The 25257-nt window shown below is 43.7% G+C and overlaps 2 protein-coding genes across 2 annotated transcripts in view; one reads left to right on the plus strand and one right to left on the minus strand.

Annotated features, from left to right (window-relative positions):
- Positions 1–23481, minus strand: part of LOC116945039 (uncharacterized) — a 51087-nt gene extending 27606 nt beyond the window's left edge. The window contains exons 1-2 of the mRNA XM_076068701.1: positions 23394–23481; positions 10779–10991 (exon numbers count right to left, since the gene is read on the minus strand). Coding sequence (XP_075924816.1) covers positions 10779–10857 — 79 coding nt within the window. The 5' untranslated portion in view covers positions 10858–10991; positions 23394–23481. The remainder of the gene's footprint in view (positions 1–10778; positions 10992–23393) is intronic.
- LOC116945038 (uncharacterized) lies at positions 248–23423 on the plus strand. Its single transcript, XM_032959113.2, has 8 exons — positions 248–540; positions 5043–5471; positions 6969–7126; positions 9312–9509; positions 11643–11721; positions 19823–20068; positions 20242–20266; positions 21629–23423. The coding sequence occupies exons 1-8, from the start codon at positions 483–485 to the stop codon at positions 21672–21674; spliced, it is 1239 nt and encodes a 412-aa protein (XP_032815004.2). The 5' UTR covers positions 248–482; the 3' UTR covers positions 21675–23423.
- Positions 23482–25257: the final 1776 nt, after the last annotated feature.

Here is a 25257-nt window from a genome sequence, read left to right on the forward strand (position 1 = left end):
CCCGTATAGTCTTAACAGACTGTAGGGGCAAGTGCTGTTAGCGAGCACCTATGAAGGCCAGATCGGTACACGAGGGGGTGGGTGGCCAGCACCACGCCCGACCGCCTTTGTCTCCCTAGTGGCAATGTTTACACACCGCACCAGGTACTCATTTGAGGCTGAGTCGACCTAGGGGAGGCCCGAGACCGGTTCAGAAATCGTCACTGGTGTTGGCCGTGAGCGGGAATCGAACCCGAGTCGCCAGGTTCATAGCGCAGCGCGCAAACCGCTACACTATCGCCACACACACCCGCACACACACATGCCATTTCACTTATCGGAACGTTAATCAGTTGAATTTCGAAGACGAAACTGGCTCCTGACTTCCTTCTCTCCCAGGCTCTTTTTAGAGGCATGTGTATGATCGTAACCTTATGATATTAAAGTATAGTACGCAATTAAACTTAAAGTACTCTATAGATTTATAAAAACAAAGCTACAAAATGGCTTGCAATTTCTCTATTTGTAAAACATTTCTACTGATTAAAGTACTCGGAGTAGGTGAGTACCTTTGGTCTCGTGTTGTGTCAGTTAACATGTTCCGGATGAAATATTGTGTAATTTTTAAATATATAATTCTTAACTGTAATGATGTCAGAGGAACACATACGTCAACTTCTCGTATTCGTCACTGACAAACGCCTCTTTTATGTGACTGATCTTAAAAAGTGTAAATTATATTGTATCAAGTGGTATAGTGGCAGTGCCGAATTAAGCTAGTGCGGGGCCTGTAGTATATGTTATAAAGGGGCCCTAAATAAAAAAAAAACATTAAAACACAAATGTTTAACTTGCATAGTAAAGCAATTGTATTTTTTCATTTGCTATACAGCCAGATAATACGACAAATCGCTAACGTTAAACACCCAGTCGTTCATAAGAGTTGAAGGCGGTATAGTACTATAGTAATAGAGCAAGTGCAGAATAACTGAACCGGAATTGATAGCTTGAAAGCATTTAGCGCGGGGCCCTTGAAAATGCGGGGCCCGTAGCATATGTGTAGTGGAATAAATAGGCGCATGGGGGTAATTGGTGAGTTTGCGCGGGAGCAGGACAGTAGGGGGTCATATTGGGACGATGAGGTAACGATTGGGCCAATTAAGCTGGGGGAGCCAAGGACGGCTGTGATTGGCTGGTGTTGTTGTCAGGGCTGGGGTGGCGTCTTGAAGTCTGGCGAGGTGACAGGCGCACGGGCACGCGGAGCGCCGATGGGACGCGGGTTAATTAATTTGAGTGTAATGATAGCGGGGATAAATTGGGGGACGTGAGGAGCGGAGAACAGAGACGAAGCAGTTAGCAGTGGAGAGAGCACAGTGATAGCGGGGAGCAGGGACGAAGCAGCCAGCAGTGGGGGAAGCACAGAGACATCGGGGCTGACGGAGAAGTGGAGATTGGAGAGACAAAGGTGGCGAGCGAGTCGAGTGAAGCATGGCAAGCGAGCTGTGGCAACAAGGGACCTGTGGAGCATTGAGGACATGTGGAGAACTGTAAATAAAGTGGTGTTGGAAGAAAGACAACAATTGTCCGAATGAAATCAACCACTACATATGTAGCTACTTTTGCTCCTAGGATAATCCGGCACTGTATACTGGGTACAGTAACGATAATGTTGAGAGCAATTGCAGAAATTTGGCACAAGGTACAGCGTAGTGCAGTGCTGTTCTTCACAGCTGCGGTGGCATCAGCAGCAACGAAGATGGTGACATCCGTTGTCTTTTCAAACATCGATATCCATCATCTTCACGGTCATCACCATTCTGCGGATGTTGGGACGATGTAGCATAGCACCGAGGTGCTGGCGAGAGCTGGAATTCCCAGTGTAGAGGCAATAAATTACTTCCTCTCCGTTGGGATGGTCGGGGCACGTAACTCGAATGCCAGAACATCGGCTTCCGAAATACTTTTTATTAACTCAAAGAGGGCAAGGCGTGTTCCCTGTGGCAAAAAACGTTGCTGCAAAGACGCGCTTAAAAGACACCTCAAGCCAGCCAAGATAAATGCGGAAAATGTATTCCGTAGATATCACTGCTAGACCCGAGCTATGAGTGTTCTGATGCTTGCATTGTCTTTGTACTGTGCGACTTGTGGCGTTCTCTGGTCTAACACCGGTGCAGAGACAAGGCCATGTTCACCCCCTCTACACCATTCATCATGCTAAGTCCGCCAATTAAATGCAAATTTTTATGCTAATTCCTTTGTCAAGGCACCTTAATTCCTCTCACACAGCTTAAAGGTCACGGTCTGAGCTTGGCTGTGTTCACTCCAGCGCTGTCCTCGAGACAGTCTGGTCCCTTCACCTGATGAAGGCCGCTTGTGTTGTGGCTGAAACGTCGTGATTTTTGTTGCTTTATTTTTTACCTACGTGACTTTACCGAATAGAACCAAAGAGTATGGATCCTTGCAGTCACGAAAGCTTCAAATCTAAGGTTGTCTCTGTAGATCAATCAGTTTCAAAGACAATGCGTATATTATCACAGCATGTTTGTTTGCACGTTTGCCACAAGTACGTGTGGTTAATGCAGACTTGATGCCTTACAAAAGGTATATATTTGGTGTTTGAACATTTTGATACCCGTTTTATTGCCAGAACGGGTAAAACCTATTATTTCCATCATTTTGGAGAAGTGCTGTAGCTTACTAGGTCAAGAAGGTTGAAGAGAAAAAAAACGATCAGCATGAACACTACCAGCAGCACAAGCCCAAATCCCATCCAGCAGACGAGCAACTCTTGCCCACAGTGCGGCCGATACTTCCACTCCATGGGGCTGGCCTCTCATCCCACCAGCGCCCAGGAAAATTCTGCTCCTGGCTGGTCTCCACATTTATTATCGTTTGCGATGGACAGCCGAGGAAGAAGATATAACATGAGCAGGGTAAATTGGTCATCTCCCACGTGGTTACCGACCTATGCCAGATCAGTGAAGGTGATTTGCGATGGCAACACCAACAGTTGCTATCATTACCAGCATCATCATTAACGAAGACAATGATGACAGCAATAAAGAAACTTTGATGACGATCATCTTTGTTCATTATCTAAAACGCTTTGCATTTGTCAGCATCGCCTCGAAGGGGAAAATATATAATCGGCAACGTTTTGGGTAATGGCCCTTCTTCAAAGCAGAATAGTCTGATGGGGTGAATAATATTTGGAGGCTGCACTAAATACACAATGGGGCCTCAATTGAAATTTAGGAATATTTTCATATGAACATTGTTAATTTGGCAACAAAAAATTACCCTTTATTTGATAGAGTAACAGACAACCCCTTAAGAAATCAAAAATGTCTTCTAAATGAGACAAAAAGGTCTTCTGGCTGAATTTTCTGGTTTTTATTCCTGCCTGGATTCCTGAATGGCGTGTGGGAAACGGTCACGTCACTGAATACATCTGCGTGATGACGTCACCCGCATCCTACACCATTGAGCAGGGTTCGTGCATGCCAACGTCATGCCTCCCTCCCAGTACCCTCCATGCCGGACTTTGTATCCCGTGAAGGGAGGGAAGGACGGAGAGTCGCGTCATAACGACGTGTGGCTGGATGATAGGAAAGCCAACACATAATGTGACAAATTGGGGAGGGTGCTTGTGTGCACCAATACTGTTACAATGTGGTTTTAAACAGCAATGTTTATAAATAATGGTGTAAAAAAAATTAGGTGTGCGTTTTACTCACTGAAAGATGAAGTGGAGTTTAGTCACGGAACACTTATCCACATGTTCTATTGTCCAGAGATGGGAAAGGGGTAGAGGGAAAGGGGGTGGGTGGTAGGGGGGAGAGGAAGCAGTTGGTTTTCATAGTGGGAGGTTATATACAAAAGCTGGCAGCTTGTAATTGGCTGGGGTGTCCCTGAGACCGCCCCTAAGCCACACCTTTCTCTCCATTGTCTGTCTCTGTGGGAGCTAAACGGTTAGCTAGCGAGAAGCCGAAATAGCCTCGTGGATGGGACACCTTTTGTGCATCGCTGTATTCTCTACTGATTCTAGATTTCAATAGATTTTTGGAAAATCGAGTCGTTAATATAAAAAACCAGGACGTTACGGAATTCGATCACTTTTTAAAATGTGTTTGAATTTTTTATTTTATTTAGAAAGATATATTTATTATACAAATTTTAAGCAGATTTCATGTGGTGCACTGCTTCAATGCCCCATTCCAACCAACTTCCACTGCTAGAATTTGGAAGAATCCTATTCATGGATTTTTAATACCGAATTATTGTTATATTGTTAATTTGTAGTATTAACATTGATCCACGATAAAATGAGCATTGGGCTGTTCTCATCCCCGCTGGAGGGCCCTGAGCCACGTTCCAAAGAGGGGGCCAGTTCAACATAGCAACTTCCGCACCTCCGATTAGCACAGCTGGCTACGTACGGTGCGAAATAAGTTCAACATACACACACAGATGTGCATGTAATGTTAATATCACCGAGGGAACTATGGTACGAGTCGATCCATGGCTAAGATGTTAACTCATGACATTTCCACCTGTGATTTCAGAACTTCGCCAGTGCCACATGGCGGGAATGGATATCTCTCTGTGATATAAATATTGCGTAGTGTTTGAAGTTGTGAGATAAACAGATATATAATCTCGAGTACAGTATATTATGAGGAACAGTAAACAAAGATCGCAAATAGAGTTGGTTAATGTATTCACTATAATTGCATTTTTTTAAGACCATCTCTTGGAAATGAATGTAGAATGTGAAAAGTTTTATCTACAGACTTAACAACATGATTTAAGACACAAACAAAAATAACCGAAACACATCAATTCTAATAGAAAATGTCACTTAAGACATGCGCAAATTGACGCTCAACGATCCAGGCCTCTTATAATTAATTATCAGATAACAGTATCAAGCTTTACACCCAAAATAACTGAATTATTTTAGCTTCTAACGACAGTATGATGCGTGTCTTATCATCCTGCAGCTCTGTTGTTGCCAGGTTCATTCCGAATGCTAATACAGTACTGTATATGCTTTTTTATAGTCACATGTCAACAGGAATTGTCCACAACCAATGTGGATGTGAAGATGAACACAATGGCTTCCTTGCCGTGTGGCCGAGGAAGGAGTGCCCAGCCAGGCTGGGTGGTCTGGTTCAGGGTGGCAAGAGGACCCAGAGGCCAGCCGGTCCCCGTGGCTTTGTGCTCCGAAAAGGAAGCCTTCATCCCTTCTTGCGATCGTGACGGAGGGGACGCATCAGAGGTGGGGAGGCTCTGCTGCTCTGGGTCTGGTGGCCTCACGATAAGAAGAGTGGAGGCTGGCGACATCGGGACGTATACGTGTGTCACGGGGGCTCTCCTCGGCCAGCACGTGTGTAACAACAGTCTCACCACCGTGTGCGAGACAGACCTCTGGAATAAGAGTCAGATTAGCAAGAGGTACTACATGATGATAGTTCAGCTGTCAATAATGAGTAAGTAATACAATACAACTCCCTGGCTTTGTGTTGGGAAATGAGACCCATTGTCACGCAATACAAACACAGTGTCACGTGGTACAAACTCATTGTCACGTAGTACATACACATTGTCACGTGGTACAAACACATTGTCATGTGGTACAAACACATTGTACAGAGAGCATCATGGGAGCACCATCGTCACGAGGACTGTAGCAGTTCGAAGAGAAGGCCCAGCACCACCACATCAGGGTAACTCGAGATGGGAAATAATTTCTGGTTTACCAGTGACGCTCACATCCCATCGAATAAAAGTTACATAAAAGGTCGTGCAGATGAGCTTGCAGTATGACGAGGCGTTCAGCACATTAACTACTACAATGAGCCAAGAATGTCTGTGTGTCCCGCGCGTAACATCACTCCACGTCGACCAGCCCCCCTCATTAATAATCATGAACAGGTTACGTCCTTGACATGGACCCCCCCTCATTAATAATCATGAGCAGGTAACATAATTCTGCATGGAGAACCCCCCCCCCCCCTCCATTAATTATCATGAGCAGGTGACGTCACTCCACATCGAACAGCCCCCCTTATTAATAATCATGAACAGGTGATGTCCTCCAAATGGACACCCCCATCTATTAATAATTAGCAGGTGACGTCACTCCACATGGGGGGCGACGCGCCTCCTCCCCCCCCCCCCCCCCTCATCGTCAACTTACAACCCTCACTACGAAGACAACCCGCACGTCGCACGACCTCCGTAACGCGATTGAGACATCGAAGTAAAAAGGACGTCATGATGAACAAGAGATTATAACCTTTAAATTAAATAAGTCTGCGTCACCGCGGCCTTACAAATTGCACACGAATTGATGCAATGAATATCACGTCGCTTGCAAGTTTCAGATTTACTGCAATACACGCGTCCTTGGACGGGCAAAAGGCTAGTGATAGTATAATCCTGTGCAATGGTAGTATATCCAAATGTAGATGTTTGCGAGAGGAGTGGATACCTCTCAGTCTGCTACTCAGACATTGTCAGGCATGTGCAGCATCTAGACCTCCTCCTGGACTCAGAGTGATCTATCTCTCAACATATTTCTCATGTGTATGCCTTTTGGCGTCCTCTGATCTAACACCGTTTGAGACGAGGCTCAAAAGAAAGCTGTCTTTGGTGTGGACCAATCAGTTTCAAGGACAATGCATATATTATCAGAGTATGTTTTTTGTTTGCATTCTGACCACAAGTATTGTGGTTAATGCAGACATGATTCCTTGTAAAAGGTTTCAGTTTGGTGTTTTAACATCTTAACACCTGTTTTGTTGCCAGAAAAAAAGGGGAAAACCCTATTATCATATTTATTATGCTACAAATTCTGCTTTCCTTCACCTGCGCAAGATGCGACTGAAACCGCAATGTATACCTCATATCGACTGGTTTTGAATGTGTTTTCTCCTAAAAAGATTAAATACTCTTCTGAATAACGTCGTTTTTATGAATTACAGACTCGCTGAAGACATACCTCATACACGTTTATACTGGAATTGAAGATAAAGCTGGAACTGATGAAGCCGTTTCTATTACAATCCATGGAAGTGCAGTGAATCCTGCAATGGATCTAACTTCCTCCAAGACACACAACAATCCTTTTGAACGTAATCAGGTATACAGTATTACTGATTCACAGTCACAGAATGGTGGAAACTCGAGAATGTTCTTTATTTATTGTTCCTCTAGTACTGCTCATCTCATTTGTTTACACAGTAGAGCCTCACTACCTCGTGTCAAAGGCTTTTTAAAATAATACGTACAAGGGAATAACTATCATAGGTTCACGCAGGCAGATTCAACTAATGGATAATGGAGAAGGTGTTCCGGCTAGCTGAAAGAAAGTACCAGGCCCACTCCTGCCATCTACAATATGTCACATTCGAGAATGAGCAGGCTTACCATAGCAGACGCTCGGACTTTCAGAGAGCCCTGTTGCCCTGCAAGGATGAGTGGTGGTCACTGGCTTCTAAGGAGATTGAAACTGCATCGCGATGACAAGTTACTCTTTAATACCATCTAAAAAGTAATTTGCAGTGCCACACCCATTAGCATCCAAAAGGGAAAGAGTGTAATACGATCTGTGACCCCCAGGAACAGATTTGCAGATTTGCTGAGCATTTCTGTGAGGTCTATGGGGAGGGGAAACCACTTAGCTCAGATAACATCATGGGGCGAGGTGGGGTTGACCCTGCTGGGGCTGCAGTGCCTCAAACATTAAAGGAGTTTCCACCACTTATGAGAAGCTGGCTGATGTCGCATCTCCCAAAAAAGTGGAAAGACCAATCCAGAGCCTGAGACTAGTTAAAACGCCGGGCAGAGATTAACTCACAAGTGAACTACTGAGGGTGGCAGTCGTGTACAGGTTGCCCTATACATGATATACTTACAATTGTTTGCATCACGGTGCCTATTATGTGAGACTGGAAGGATGCCCAGGGTAAGAACTACAAAACCATAAATAGGGCAGGAGTTTGGGCTACCATTCATTCTCCCACTGATTGCAACAACTACCAGGGCTTCTCGTGCCTTTGTGTGCCAGGCAAGGACTATTCAACATTCCTTGCCAAGCACACTGACGAGAGGCTTGCTGAGCCTCAATGTGGTTTCAGAGTGGGGTGGTCCTGCACATATGCCATATTCTCTGTATGTATGCTACAGCATAGGTGTAGGGAGATTCAACAGGATTTACATCTCTGTGTTTTTTACTTTGGTCAAGATCTATAATATCATCAATAGGCCAAGCCTTTGGAGGCATTTGCCCTCTTACAATAGCAGAGCGTGGAGTAGCGAGGCTCAGAACGAGTAGAGTACTAGGCGGATAAACAGCAAGTTGGCAAAGTGAGACGCACCGGTGGTGCATATCAGCAATCTTAGTTAACCCATAGCACCTGCTGGGTCTGTCCCATGACCTCCTGCCAGAAAGCGTTCGACTCGTCACGGTGGCCTCAATGGTGCACCTTGCGTGGCACGATAACTGTGTTGCCGTCACTGCCACTCGATGGTGAATGACGGACGTTGTTGTTGGGTTTGTATGTGAGAATATAAATTAACACTTGTGTGAATATCCCCGGTAAGGTAGACTTTGCACTATCTTTAAGGTCATCACAGTTGCCAAGAGCTTGTCTGGGTGTCATATGCAAGAGCCCATACAAACACTGAACCAAATAATCAACCAACTTCATGTCATGACATTTTTTGTAAAATATATTCTGGTGGTCATTAATACTGATGTAACACATTCTATTAAGTGGATACGCATTTGCTCTTTACAATAATTTGGTCAATATCACCTATACTGAGATGAAAGTTAGTAATTTTTCTTCTTTAGTAATCTATATCTAAGATTAGATTCATAATAAACTTAGGGAAGGCTAGCATTGTAATACATTTTAACTACTCGGTAGCCTGGCCGTGGATATTAGGATGAGATTGAACACCCACCCCTTACTTCATCTGTTTTTTTCTATTTTCTGTAATAATTGTAGATAAAAAGATCATAAGTTTGCAGATAATTAACGCATAGATACAGGGATTGGTTGTAGCCTGTGGATTCAGGGGTAACAGAGTCACAGTAACCAGTAGTTTCACTTTACCATAAACAGTGGTTTATCAGAGTCTAGAATTGTATATACAAACGAGTGTTCGCTAAAACTGGAAGGTAGGCTCCCTCTACTACTAAAGTAATGCACGTTTTGTTGATCATGGGATCTTTACATTGGTACTCGACATTTTGTCAGCAAACATAGGATAATCACCATGTGGTGATTACATTAACCTTGAAATATGAATTTTCACAGAGGGACACTTTCATTCTGAAATCTAGAGACATTGGGGACATAACGAGGGTTACTGTATCGCATGGTGGTGCTTGGTATAAACCCTTATTGGCCTGGAACCTTGATAAGATTGAGGTCGAAGATGAAGAGTCCCACACCACATTTGTGTTTCCACTTAATGGCTGGATTGATGGAGAGTCTCGTGATCTTCATGTTCAGGTGACTCCCACCACTCTATAATACATGTGCATGTTTTACATCGTAGTTTCAACACTGTATTAGATGTGTTAATGCTGAAAGACATTATGTACGCTACTTTTAGTTGCTTATGACAAAATCACCCAAAACGCACCAGGTCTTGGAAGCTAAGGAGGTTTTGAGCCTGGACATTGCATGGATGGGTGACCACGCACACGCACAAGCGGGCTGCCACAGGCAGCTTGCGGGGCTAAGGTGGCGGTCTACAGATGGCAGTGCAGCATCGTCTATTGGACTGCAGTATTTTTCTATTCGTTTTGTCTTCAACAACCCGCACTGACCAGGGCGTGTGACGTCCGGTCAAATGACCCACACGACCCACAGTGTGAGGATGCCCTTATCCAGCAGTGGATTGACAAACGGGCTCTACGTGCATACTTATTTACGTTTATATACATTGCGCATTAAACATTAAGGTGCGTAATTTGACAACCTACTGCTATTACTCAACAGACCATAGTGTGACTATGACTAATTGGATATTTATCTACATTGCAGTAAATCTGGCGACATAGTAATAGTGGACAGTACTCTATATGTCGATGATGAGACTCGACTCAACCTGAAATAGGTCATGGATTTCCAGTTTAAAACATATCGAGTAATAATCCATATAATATAAAGTGGTGGAGAGAGTAAGTCGTGGACATGAATTGTAAATCATTACTTGTTACACCCATAACCTGATACACGTATTTATATTCTAATTTGAAAACAATATATACACTATTTACTGTAATAAGTAGTATAATTTAACATTGTTGTATGAATTTGTTTAAATAAGGGCCTTTTCAATTGTAGCTTGTCAGTAACGTGTAAATGTTGAATGGGGCATGACCCTGGTACTCACGTGCACTTTACACATTTTTCTACTAGGTGGCAGATGTATCACAAGACCAAATATGACAGTCACCTTACCCAACTGCATATTGGGAGAGCACCACACTTTTGTTTTGTCAGAGAATAGAATACAGTCGAATATCCATTATCCGAAGGCTTAGGGAGGAAGGGGGTGCTGGATTTCCAAAAACGCCGGATAATCACGTAATTAATCATTGTTTAAAATAGCGCATTTTTGCACATTCTTGCATCATCTCTTTGTAGGTGTTGTGTATATGATTTTTAGCGTTTTAAATTTGTTTACTACGTGAAATTGGCATAAATAAATATACAAATACATAAAAATATCCTACTGTCAAAAAGTTACTGTATTTACTGTACTGTACTCACCACTCCTATCTCGAAGACTTGTCATGGGGTGATGATCGGGGGTGTAGAATTGAAGGTGGTTATTCAGGGTCTGAATCATGCGGTGGTGATAGCAGGATGTAGAATTGGATGTCGCTATTCAGACTGAATCCAACTCCATCAGCTGTGATGGAGGTTCGCTGGATCAGTCCGGGACCACCGAATAATGTTGGAAGCCGGATAATCGATGATCTGCTGTATAGACAAGAGAATGTATTAAAGAATTAAGCTGCAATACGATGACGTGTATGAATTGTGGCACAAATTGGCAATCTTTTGAATGGTTGTATTGAGTCAAAACTGTATATACATTATATTGTTGGTTCTTTCGGTAAAGTCATGTAGAAGGGAAAAAATCAAATAATAAAAATATAAAACAAAATTCTCACGACGTTTTGACTGCAACACAAGCAATCATCATCAGTTGTGAAAGCCACAGCAAGAAAACATTCTTGTGAAAACCACAGCAAGAAAAATTTCATCATCAGGTGTGAAAACCACAGCAAGAAAAATTTATTGCTGTGGTTTTCACACCTGATGATGATTGCTTGTGTTGCAGTCGAAACGTCGTGAGAATTTTATTGTTTTATATTTTTATTATTTTATTATTTCCCTTCTACGTGACTTTACTGAAAGAACCAAGAATAGTAATCCCTGCAGTCACGAAAGCTTTTAATCAAAATGTATTTACAATGAGACAAAACTGCATTTACGTAGTATCTGGCTGAGAACGCATAGAACATGTGAACCCTATTTGTGTGGTGTTCTCTTAACATTTTCGACAATGAGTATGAATACACACTGTTCAAAAGTACAACTTATCTCCCTAAATGTTTTTACTTGCAGGAAATCATAGTTAACAATAAATCATTGGTTTATGAATCTCACTTTCAAAACAACACGAAGGAAAAAAAGTGCTCTTCTGGTACGTAACAAATAAACCATGGTTTTTTTTCAACTATATAAACAAAATCTGATGGACAATATCCAGATTATAAAGCCACTTAGTAAAAACGTACTGTATTTCTTGTATCGTATCAAGAGCCATCCTTGGGTGCATGGGGATTGGGCTGAGATTACAATTGCAATATATGCACGTGTGTTGAGTAGCACAGGTTAAACGATGAATCACACAATGCACCGGATGTCATCAAATCTCGCAAAGCTAAACAGTGTTGAGCCTGTCTAAAATGTGAATGCTATATTCTCTTGGAATACCAGGTGTTGTAGACATTGGCTACGAGGTGGCCAGAATATGGCAGTACGACAATAGATAATTTGATTTATCTGAGCCTTGAGTGTTACCCCATTGTATTGCATGGGTTTTCTCCAGGTATCCCAAGTGTGGTCTTCTGGGTTAGGCTACTTTTTGAGCATTCATCCTCAAGCATTAACCAACTACTGTAAGAGTTGTGCACGGCCAGTGTTTGAGAGAAGAACTACTCAACATGCAGCCTATCCAGGAAGACCACACTTGGATTCACATTCATTGAATTGGCCAGGATCCATGCTTCATTGACTTGCTGGCTCACTGGCAGAGGGGAGAGAACAAGGGGAGTACCGCTTCCTCTGCTGGAAACTAGAAAGCTGTTTATTCCAACAAGTGAGTCTCACCTGTGGTAGCGGGTAGTTTGTGATAAACTACCTCAGGGCGTGACGACCCTGCCTTACGCGAGTCCCAGGCACAGCTGGCCCGGCTGTCAGTACCTGGTAAGGGCCCCTCCCAGGTTTACGCGGTTTTCTCACTGCCTTGTGAGTGTCTCAGGAGAGTCAATGGCTAAGGGAGTAAACCCCAACAGAAAATCAGGAGTGGGGCCCCTCAGGCGGTTTTGTGACGCACTGCGGCACATTCCCGGCAGCCCCTGCAGCCAAACTGGTACCAAACGTCGTGCTACGCACTCCTTTGGACATCACCAGCAAGGCCGAGGAGGGGATCCTGACGCATGGGCAACCCAGGATTTCCAGAATAACCTGTCCGGGCTTTGCGCCAACAAGAGGTGCAAAAATGGGGAGAGGACACTCCCCGGCCACCTAATCGTGGCCAAGAAACACGGATGGCAGCAGTCACGGGTTATAAGCTCATTTTAGATTGGCGTAAAAAATGGGCGCCACGGGTTGCCATCGTCGGTTGGAGGGGTCATTGCACCCCAATGGATAGCTACCGCCCGCCTCCAGCTGGGCAGCCCCCGGCCAATAAGGTGCTTTCCTGCCACGGCTCACCTGCTCCAATGGGTGCTTGGAGCTTATGGTTAATCACCAGACAAGTGGGCTGCAACACCTGCACCAGACAAAAGCAAAACAAAACGAAAGAAGGTTCCAGCCCTTCATTTTGCAAGCTGGAATGTACGTATAATGTGTTCTGGACCCTCCGAAGATCTATTGCAGATTGAGGACATCGGCAAGACTGCAGTTATCGACAGGGAGCTGGCGAGACTTCATGTGGATATTGCAGCACTGCAGGAGACCCGGCTTGCTGGCAGTGGCTCACTACGAGAGAGTGACTACACTTTCTACTGGCAAGGAAAACAGCAAAACGAACCAAGGCAACACGGTGTTGGGTTCGCCGTCAAAAACACACTCCTTGGCATGATAGAACCACCGACTGCAGGCTCCGAGCGGATTCTGCTCATGAGATCGCTCACTGCTTCTGGCCATGTAAACATCCTGAGTGTCTACGCCCCAACACTCTACTCAACTCCAGAGATTCATACCAGTTCTATAAAGAGTTTCACAATATTATTCGCAAAATCCCCAGCTCTGAGCACATGTATCTGTTGGGAGATTTCAATGCAAGGGTTGGGGCTGACCACGACGCGTGGCCCGCATGCCTTGGCTATCATGGCATTGGAAAGATGAATGCCAGTGGCCAAAGACTACTGGAGCTTTGTTCATACCACAATCTCTGTATCACAAACTCATTCTTTCTCACAAAACCATGCCATAAAGTATCATGGAGACATTCAAGGTCTCTTAATTGGCACCAACTGGACCTCGTCATCACCCGACGAGCCCTCCTCAACTCGGTACTCATCACACACAGCTACCACAGTGCAGTCTGTGACACCGATCACTCGCTGGTATCCAGCAAGGTCAGACTACGCCCAAAAAAGATACACGGACTCAAACAAAAGCGCTACCTACGCATCAACTGTGCCAAGACCTCCCTCCCAGAGTTCACTCAATCACTCCAACACAGCCATGAGCAGTCCCTACACGACACACCAGATGGAAGCGTGGAGACAAAGTGGGCATACAGTGAGGGAAAAAAAGTATTTGATCCCCTGCTGATTTTGTACGTTTGCCCACTGACAAAGAAATGATTAGTCTATAATTTTAATGGTAGGTTTATTTGGACAGTGAGAGACAGAGTAACAACAAAAAAATCCAGAAAAACGCATGTCAGAAATGTTATAAATTGATTTGCCTTTTAATGAGGGAAATAAGTATTTGACCCCCTCTCAATCAGAAAGATTTCTGGCTCCCAGGTATATTTTATACAGGTAACGAGCTGAGATTAGGAGCACACTCTTAAAGGGAGTGCTCCTAATCTCAGCTTGTTACCTGTATAAAAGACACCTGTCCACAGAAGCAATCAATCAATCAATCGGATTCCAAACTCTCCACCATGGCCAAGACCAAAGAGCTCTCCAAGGATGTCAGGGACAAGATTGTAGACCTACACAAGGCTGGAATGGGCTACAAGACCATTGCCAAGCAGCTTGGTGAGAACGTGACAACAGTTGATGCGATTATTCACAAATGGAAGAAACACAAAAGAACTGTCAATCTCCCTTGGCCTGGGGCTCCATGCAAGATCTCACCTCGTGGAGTTGCAATGATTATGAGAACGGTGAGGAATCAGCCCAGAACTACACGGGAGGATCTTGTCAATGATCTCAAGGCAGCTGGGACCATAGTCACCAAGAAAACAATTGGTAACACACTACGCCGTGAAGGACTGAAATCCTGCAGCGCCCACAAGGTCCCCCTGCTCAAGAAAGCACATATACATGTCCGTCTGAAGTTTGCCAATGAACATCTGAATGATTCAGAGGACAACTGGGTGAAAGTGTTGTGGTCAGATGAGACCAAAATGCAATGTACCGTCAAATCTTCAGTGAGAACCTCCTTCCCTCAGCCAGGGCATTGAACATGGGTCGTGGATGGGTATTCCAGCATGACAATGACCCAAAACACACGGCCAAGGCAACAAAGGAGTGGCTCAAGAATAAGCACATTAAGGTCCTGGAGTGGCCTAGCCAGTCTCCAGACCTTAATCCCATAGAAAATCTGTGGAGGGAGCTGAAGGTTTGAGTTGCCAAACGTCAGCCTCGAAACCTTAATGACTTGGAGATCTGCAAAGAGGAGTGGGACAAAATCCTTCCTGAGATGTGTGCAAACCTGGTGGCCAACTACAAGAAACGTTTGACCTCTGTGATTACCAACAAGGGTTTTGCCACCAAGTACTAAGTCATGTTTTGCAGAGGGGTCAAATACTTATTTCCCTCATTAAAATGCAAATCAATTTATAACATTTTGACATGCGTTTTTCTCGATTTTTTTGTTGAATTCTGTCTCTCACTGCTCAAATAAACCTACCATTAAAATTATAGACTGATCATTTCTTTGTCAGAGGGCAAACGTACAAAATCAGCAGGGGATCAAATACTTTTTTTCCCTCACTGTACATCAGAGACGCCATCTTCAACAACTACTGGGTGAACCTCAGTAGTAGGATCCAACTCGCCTCTGACACTGGCAATATCCATGCCATATATGAAGGCATCAAGACAGCCTTTGGTCCAAACATCAGGAGGACTGCCCCCCTTAAATCCAGCACAGGGGCCATCATCACTGATAAACAAGAGCAAATGGCCAGGTGGGTAGAACACTACTCAGGGCTCTACTCACGAGACAACGGTGTGTCAGAAGCTGCCCTTGCTGCTGTAAAGCCCCTACTAACGATACACAAACTGGACATTGTTCCAACCTTGAAGGAACTTGACAATGCCATCAACTCACTAGCCAGCGGCAAGTCACCGGGACAGGACGGCATCACACCTGAGGTACTGAAATGTGCAAAGCCCGCCGTCCTCACAAAACTACATGAACTTATCTGCCAGTGCTGGGAAGAAGGAGCAGTGCCTCAAGACATGAGAAACTCTAACATCATCACCTTATATAAAAACAAGGGTGACCGTGGGGACTGCAATTACTCCCGCGGCATCTCCCTGCTGAGCATTGTGGGGAAAACCTTTGCCCGTGTGGTCCTCAGCAGGTTACAGATACTAGCTGAGAGGACGTATCCTGAGGCTCAGTGTGGCTTCAGAGCAGGAAGGTCCACAATTGACATGCTCTTCTCCTTGTGTCAGCTACAGGATAAATGTCGAGAACAGAGAATGCCCCTGTACTTGGCATTCATTGATCTTACAAAAGCCTTTGACCTCATCAGTAGGGGATGCCTCTTCAAACTCCTCAAAGTGATCGGCTGTCCACCGAAGCTGCTGGCAGTCATCTCCTCTTTCCATGACAACATGAAAGGAAACTTGATTTGGCGCTTTCGTGACTGCAGGAATTATTCTTTGGTTCTTTCGGTAAAGTCACGTAGAAATAGAAAATAATAAATTACATATCATACGACGTTTCGATTGCAACGCAAGCAATCATCATCAGATACAAATGAAAGAGAAACAAACCTAGTAAACTTAGAAATTATAATGCAATACAGCGCAGATAGTCGGCTAACATAACAGTCAACACCCTACCTGGTTGGTTACGTTCTTCTAAAGACTGCTAGATTTAAGAGAGAGATGAGACACAGAACCGGAGACACATATACAGACACATAAGCGGAAAGAGTTAACACAGAGAGAGAGACACACGTATGGTCACACAGAGAAACAACGCTTCTGTGTCGAGGCCTTAAATAGGTAGAGAGGGGGGGGGGTTAGAGGAATTAGCATGTCAATGAGAGATCCTGCAATGAGAGATCCACTGACAACGCTGGAGGAGGGAGCAACAACCGAGGGGAGACAGAGAGAGACGAAGGCAACACTAAATCAAACAAACTTAGTAAAATTTGGAAATGTAATGTTTTCAAGTTTCATTTATTAGGTATAGCCCTGTGAGCCATGCGGCTCTTAAGTCGGGTGCAACCGCAACAAACAAAATTTGAACACAGAACATCTTAAAGCGACAACGCGTAACAGAAATGTAATGCAACACAGAGAGTCGGTCAACACACAATTAACACATGGCCTGGTTAATTACGTTATTCCAAAGATTGTTCAATTAGAAGTTAAGTGTGAAATTTGAGAGAGAGACAAGACACAGACATGGAGACACAAAGACAGACACACAAGCAGAGAGAGACAACAACGAGACAGAGAGAGAGAGAGAAAAAACAAACTAAAAACTTCCCTGTAGAGGTGGTTCAAACTTGATTTGGCGCTTTCGTGACTGTAGGAATTATTCTTTGGTTCTTTATATATTTATATGTTTACTAGGTTTGTTTCTCTTTCATTTGTACCTGATGATGATTGCTTGCGTTGCAATCGAAACGTCGTATGATATTATGTAATTTATTATTTTCTATTTCTACGTGACTTTACCGAAAGAACCAAAGAATAACATGAAAGGAGCAATACAGCACAGCGGCACCACCTCAGAGGAATTTTCCATACTCAGCGGTGTAAAGCAGGGGTGCGTGCTTGCCCAAACACTGTTTGGCATATTTTTCTCACTTATGCTCACACATGCCTTTGGGACAGCAGAAGAGGGAGTCTTTCTCCATACAAGATTTGATGGCAAATTCTTCAACCTTGGCCATCTCAGATCCAAAACCAAAGTCCGTAAAGTCCTCATCAGAGAAATTCTATTCGCTGATGATGCTGCGCTGACAGCTCACACAGAACAAGGTCTGCAGACACTTATCGACCACCTTGCCAATGCCTGCAACAACTTTGGCTTGACAATCAGTCTGAAAAAGACCAATGTCATGGGCCAGGATGTCAGAGACACCCCTTCCATAAACATTGGCAGCTACACCCTTGAAGTCGTTCAGGACTTCACCTACTTGTGTTCTACCATCACCTGCAATTTGTCCCTTGTCACAGAGATTGACAAGCGCATTGGGAAGGCGTCAACAGCTATGTTTAGGTTGACTAAAAGAGTGTGGGAGAACAAATCCCTAACGCTCAACACCAAAGTACAGGTGCATCGGGCCTGCGTCCTTAGCACGCTCCTCTATGGGTCTGAGTCCTGGACAACATACGCCCATCAAGAACATCGACTAAACACATTCCACCTCCGATGTCTCAGGCGCATCCTCGGTATCAGATGGTAAGATCACATTCCCAACACCTCAGTTCTCAACTTGGCCAACATTCCCAGCATGTACTCTCTACTCAGTCATAGGCGCCTGAGATGGCTTGGACACGTGCGCCACATGCAGGATGGCAGAATACCCAAGGATGTCGTGTACGGTGAGCTGGCATCAGGCACACGGGTCACTGGTCGCCCAGTCCTGCGCTTCAAAGATGTCTGTAAACGGGACATGAAGAGCTGCGACATCAACCCAAATGACTGGGAGAAAACTGCCGGCGACCGACTCAGCTGGCAGCAGGCTGTGAAAACAGGCCTCGGGAGAGGCGAGGAGAAGAGACGCACCGCTTGGCAGACCAAGAGGGAGCGACGTAAATAAAAAGCATCAAACACCTCTGGAGCTGCCACCGCATTCATTTGCAATTGCTGTGGCAAGGATTGTCACTCAAGGATTGGCCTACTAAGTCATTCTTGGCGCTGCAAAACCTACAGCTGACCTCGTAAGGCGCAAAAATAATTGTCTCTCGAGACACAAAGGCCTATGGAGTCTCACCACAGTGGACTGTTGTCAGACAGCATTCAGAGCCCACCCGCGATATCCAGTGCCTATGCATACAAAGACAAAGATCCCCCGTATAGCCTGCCCAGACTATTGGGGCAAGTGCTGTTCGCCAGCACCGGCACACAAAGGGGTGGGTGGTCAGCACTACGCCTGGCCGCCTTTGTCTCCACAGTGGCGATGTTTACACATCGCACCAGGTACTCATTTGAGGCTGAGTCGACCTAGGGGAGGCCCATTACCGGTCCAGATAATCGTCACTGGTGTAGGCCGTGAGCAGGAATCGAACTTGGGCGATCGGGTTTGTAGCCAGCACGCTAACCGCTCCACTATCGCTCCCCACATGCATACGGTCACACTGGCACGTGCATATGTATAACCTACATGCACATACTTTGCAACACACTTAATGTGTTTGTTACAAGCAAACTCGATAATTGTTCGCAATTAAAAAAAGCCAAACTCTGTTCAGAATTTAAAACAAACGCCCATAGTCAACCAATGTTAGGCTGATGTTGATGTGGCTGGTCACGCCTTAGACAAGCCAATGATGTTCCACTCACATAAGCGGCGCCTAAACGTTGATAAGCATCGAATATCTTTGAATTATGGGGAGTGTAGCCACGAATCCAAAACCATTGACCACATCGTGAACACTGTCTTCACTCCTTTAAAGGAGGAATGCACAAGATCCACTCTGCTTCTGAACAGACAATTGAGTGGATAAAATCTAAAATTACATATTTAATCTGCTACTATTCATCCATACGAAAGAATAAGATGGCTAATAAATTAATGAGAAGGCCACTTACACGGGTGCAGAAGGGCAAACAAGACAGCGGATGTTCACAAATGGATGTGTAGTGATTGCAATGTATCAGAGTACGTGATATGTTGGCACGAGACTTTTTGTCTTTTTGGGGGGGGGAAATGCTTTGCCCAAGAGTGGTAGACAATTGTAAGGGGTGAAACTGGTTCACTGATACGGGGAACAACTAGCTTTGTAAATGTAGTTGTAAAGTAAAACTATACTAAAAAATATCGTGTTTTCATTAAGTTTTGTAATTTTTTTAATGTAAAATTACAAACATAGGATTGCTTGTAAGTAGTCAACTCTTTTGAGCTAAATACTGTGAATTATCAGGCACGTTGGAGGAGATGTGCCACCAATTCACCGTGACAACCGCAGAGATGGATCCATCGACGCGCTATAGCAATGCAGAGGTGACAAAGACGCCATGGCTCAACACCACAAGCCCAGCTGTGAATAAAGACAACCAAGATGCGAAATGCTCTCTCTGGCTGGTCATCACGTTGACTCTGCTCACCATTGCTCTGGGGGGTCTTGCATTTCTGGCATATCTTTACCGAAAATGGCACGCAACGAAAGGTAGGTTAAACTGTATTATGCAAACAGTTGCGTGAATGTTGTCCTTTAATGGATAACTTGTAAAGTGGTGTGATGAACCTGTGACATTATTGATTGCTATATTTTTTCATAAGCAGCAGTATTTCATTTGCAACGTTTACACAAACTTTAATGAAATATTAAATGCCTTTCAGATCATCGCCAAGTGCACTGCAACAGGTAAATATTGCTTTTGAATCTCTTCAATAACTAGATAACACACTATTCACAGGATGGATATTGTGATGTATAATAATCACTGATTAATGTTAGAACTGGACATTTGTGGTATTAAGTTACAATTTTCGTTAAGGCACCATGGATAGCAAAGTAGGTGTGTCGTCACAACGGGTTTCCAGTTCGAGTTTCTCTTCGAATAAGCGCTGTTTTCTTAAATATTAATATGGCAACTCGAAAGGATGGATAAAAATGTGTGCGTCCTTTTAAAAAAATAGTATCTTACTTACAAACAGCAAAAAACTATTTAACAACCTTCACTTTTTCCATTGCATTTTCTTTAAATTAAGTTTAAATAGATTTTATTTGTTACATAGATGATCTCATTTAGCCAGTTGCCTGGCAATTTTAAAAGGAAGGTCTGTAGAACATGAACACAACAGTAATAAAACAAGGACAAACACATGACATTAATATTGCAGAGAACAAGTCCAACGTGCTTAAGGAACAACTAACACATTCCCAATTTAATGGTTCGAAACGAAACACATGCAAATAAAAACAAGTGCCAATATAATATGAAAGTACAAGGTATCAGTAAAGGTTAGGTATCCGTGCAAATAACCTCTATATCTGAGTATAACAAAGACAAAGTTCCCACCATATAGCCTTGATGGACTTTTTGGGCAAGTGCTGTTAATGAGACAAGCTGGAGATGAACGGCAAGGGTATTCAAGAAACGCGGAGCTGCAACGTAGAATTAGTTATTTTTTTAACCAAAGTTTCATAATAAGGAGGCAGTTCTGAGGCTACGGAAGGGAGTTCGAGGAATTAAGTCGTCCTTTAGGTAATTGGTGGTTTTGTTTAAGAGGACCGTTTGGATGAAGAGAGTCCCAGTGTTGAGTTTTGCAATGACGAGTTCTAAAGGGGACGTCAAGGGAAAACATGGAGAGCGTAGGGATATACTGGAATGTGACATTCATACAGAAACTAGGTGGTAAAGCTAAATATATTCAAAATAAATAAATACAACTCCCCTATAAAATGTGAAAGTCTGTTTTTTGAAGGCATGACCTGACCTGGAGAGTGGGCAAAACATTTGATGATGTTATTGATTTGTTGTGATTGTTTACTCGAGACACCTATTTACAGATGGTCAGTTACACCACGCTGCTAATGATGACGTTCAACTCGAGACACAAAGGTTGTTCTTGGAGGTGCCACTTTCCTCGCGGTGGTTGCTTTCTCTGTGGCAGTGCACCGGCCGTCAGGGAGACCACAGAAGCGAGGAATTCATAACTGTGTTGTATTCTGTAAACAAAATGTGACTTTGTGGGGTTTTTTGTGTCCCTGTGTCTGTCCCAGCAAATGTGAGGCATGCCATTCAACCAGAGGTGGCCACAGCGAGTGAATGCGTCTACAGTTTGGTGGGACAGATTGAGACAGTCACTCACTTACCTCTCAGCACGAAATAATCAACTTAATCTAGCTATCTGGGTATACATTACCACTTTGGGTAATATTTTGTCATAACTGTAATCATTTAAACATAATTTGTATCCATAGTCTGCAAACGTGGTATGAAGACATCATACAAGATATAGGAATAGGTTTTACCCTTTTAACTGGCACAAAAACTGACACCTTTATTCAAGGCATCATGTTTGCAAAAAAACACAACAAAAGCTGTCTCGGGTGTGGACCAATCAAATTCAAGGACAGTGCATATTATCAGAGTTGTCTTTTTTGTTTGCATTCTGACTGCTTGTGTTGTGGTTTTTTGCAAACATGATGCCTTGAATAAAGGTGTCAGTTTTTTGTGCCAGTTAAAAGGGTAAAACCTATTCCTATATCTTGTTTCTGGCAAAGGAGGTCTCATAACATCATACAAGCTTCAGTTTTTTGTATTGTAATGCTTAATAGCCCGCTATTGTTAATTACATACTCAACGTGCTTTAGCTACTTCCGTCGTTATTCAGAATAAAATATTATATTCACGTTGCACTGTTGTTCTAGGAATTACGCTCAATTTAATTGTGTGAATGCTTTGTGTTACCTGACATTGGTATGGCATCAGAATCTGCCCTCACAAGAGCCATCCAGAATGCAAGTTGACTCATCACCATCACCGTTATTAACCAGTGAGGTATATATCATCGATTTATTTGCAAGCTATATTTATTTATTATGCTGTAAACTGGACATAGTTAATGGGACATTTATGGTTTGTTGCACACATGGTTGACGATAAAGTGATAATAAAATGACGATGAAGTTATGATAAAGTGATGGTGAAGTGATAAAAGTGATGATGAAGTGATGATGAAGTTATAATAAAGTGATGATGAAGTTATAATAAAGTGATGATGAAGTTATAATAAAGTGATGATGCACCATCATAGAAATTGTGTTTTAAGACCCACGATGCTTTTCTGACAACCACAACTATATATGCCAACCAAATACATTGCTCACTGTTTTTTTAAAGTAATCCACGTGCATGTGCGAGTTCTCTTGACTCCAGTTTCTTTCTAATCACAAAAAATACTCTGAAAATAAACTAACATACCTAGCCAGACTCCCTCTGAAACTTTGCGTAATGTTTAAAATGTATATTATTGTCCTCAATATTTGCTTTACACTTACCTGCGGTAAAATATCCATAAATACCTTGACATAAAACAGTTGTTCTCTATAAACTTTATCTATACAAGTAGTCCCCGACTTACGATGGAGATGCGTTACGACGATCCCATCGTAAGTCGAAAATATCGTAAGTCAAAAATGGCCTAGCCTACCCAGGAGTCTTAAAGAATGGTGATAATTTAGCAAAACAGAGCAATTTACAGTACCGTACTCTATAAACTATACACTGTATGTATTTATTAATTACAATACTGTATTGCACAGTAAAATTTCAAGTAAAAAACGAGGTAAATTCTTAGCCTACCTATATGAACTTCAATTTCATAGAACGTTTTTTCAGGAAACAATCCTATCTGCTAAAAAAAAACTTTTAACATGCATTGAACGTATGTATCCTATCGTGGTAACCCTATAATGAAATCGCTAAAGCTATGTATCATACATGCATTGAACGTATCGTGACATCACATTCTACTATACTCACCAAGATTCTGTCCGTCGTCTGTAAACTTGAACGATGTTAGGTTGTTGATGGTTACATTAACTTAGTTGTCGGAAGAGGAGGATGGCGATGATAACGTACAGTATTGTACCTGGTACGCTGCTGCGTTTGCCTGCCGCGCAAAATGAAAAATATTTTACAATTTTGTCATATCGCTATCGCCATCGTAAGATCGAAATATCGTAAGTCGGGCCATCGTAAGTCGGGGACTACCTGTATATATTAAAGGGAAATGTGTGAATGTGTGTCTGTTCCAAATGTTTAGCGTACTTCCCGACATGCAACAAACTTGAAATTTGCCATGTGGGTACTTTCCAGACTGTACACCATGCAAAAAGTATAAAAAAATACAAGTGTTTTGGGGGGAGGGGACGCAATAATGCATATATTTTGCACGTCAAGTGAGCTGTGACGTCACATGGCATGTGACCCGCGTATGTGGAAGCGTAACGGAGTGCCTGCTGATGTCACCCCCCCACCCTCCGCGGGCAAAGTGAAATACAAATGTGTTGCAGGTCTAAGGCGTTCTTCACGCAGCATTGGTTTATTATTTTAGTTGTTTACTGCCGTACGCACCCTGAAAGTTGTGTGTGTCTGCAGCAAGCGCGTGTGTGTATCTATGGACGCTCGCGCGTGTGTGTGTGTGGGGAGCGGTAGTGTAGTGGTTAGTGCGCTGTGTCTGTGTGTGTGTCTGTGTGTGTGGGGAGTGGTAGTGTAGTGGTTAGTGCGCTGCGCTACGAACCCGGCGACCCGAGTTTGATTCCTGCTCACGGCCACCACCGGTGACGATTATTTGAACCGGTCCTGGGCCTCCCCTAAGTCGACTCAGCCTCAAACGAGTAGCTGCTGTGGTGTGTCAACATCGCCACTGGGGAGACAAAGGCGGCCGGGCGTGCTGCTGGCCACCCACCCCCTCGTGTGCCGTGCCGGCCTTCACAGGTGCTCGCTAACAGCACTTGCCCCTACAGTCTCACAGGCTACACGGGGGATCTTTGTCTTTATCGTGTGGGGGGGGGGGGACTGCGTAGCGATTCGCGCGCTGCGCTACGAACCCGGCGACCCGAGTTCGATTCCCGCCCACGGCCACCACCGGTGACGATTATTTGAACCGATCCTGGGCCTCCCCTAGGTCGACTCAGCCTCAAACGAGTAACTGTTGTGGTGTCAACATCGCCAATGGGGAGACAAAGGCGGCCGGGCGTGGTGAATCCAAGTCCCGGGCGTAGCCGGGTAGTAAAGCTAGTATATATAAGGCCCAAATACAATATACAGTACTTATAACTACCAAGCAAATAAAAACCCTCACAAAATATAAATGAATAAACAAATAAAGAAATGGCACCAAAACAAAAGGGACAAATATCAAAAGTTATCACGGAAAAATGTGCCAATTAGGTCACATTCCAGACCCCAATCTAAACTTCTAACACAAGCCGGGAAACTTGCACAGGAGGGGCAGTGGAGTGCCAAAAGGTTACGACTAATTTAGAATCGGCCAAATATCCAAAATATTAATTCCAATTCATAATCATTTGCCCAGATGAATAAAAAGGCCTTTAGTTCGGATTTGCATAATAACTGTTATGGTGGAGACTTGTCGGATGTGGAGTGGGAGGGTAATGTAGTCTGTAGGGCCTGTGTGAGGGTTGGGTCGGAGTCTGTCGGGGTCTGACAGGCCCTCTCTCCAAAATCACTCGTAAAGCCGTTCAGCCTACCAAAACTCCCAGCCACTCCTCGACGCAGCTCGAGTAAAAATTAAGAACCACTGCCTTGTACAAAATACACTTTTAATATTTAAAACACAACTAAACAATCAACCCACCGGCATTTCCGTGAAAATAAAACT

This window comes from Petromyzon marinus, chromosome 22 (genome assembly GCF_048934315.1).
Source record: "Petromyzon marinus isolate PM22_M1 ecotype Great Lakes invasive population chromosome 22, UKy_Petmar_22M1.pri1.0, whole genome shotgun sequence".
NCBI classification, from domain to species: Eukaryota; Metazoa; Chordata; class Hyperoartia; order Petromyzontiformes; family Petromyzontidae; genus Petromyzon; species Petromyzon marinus.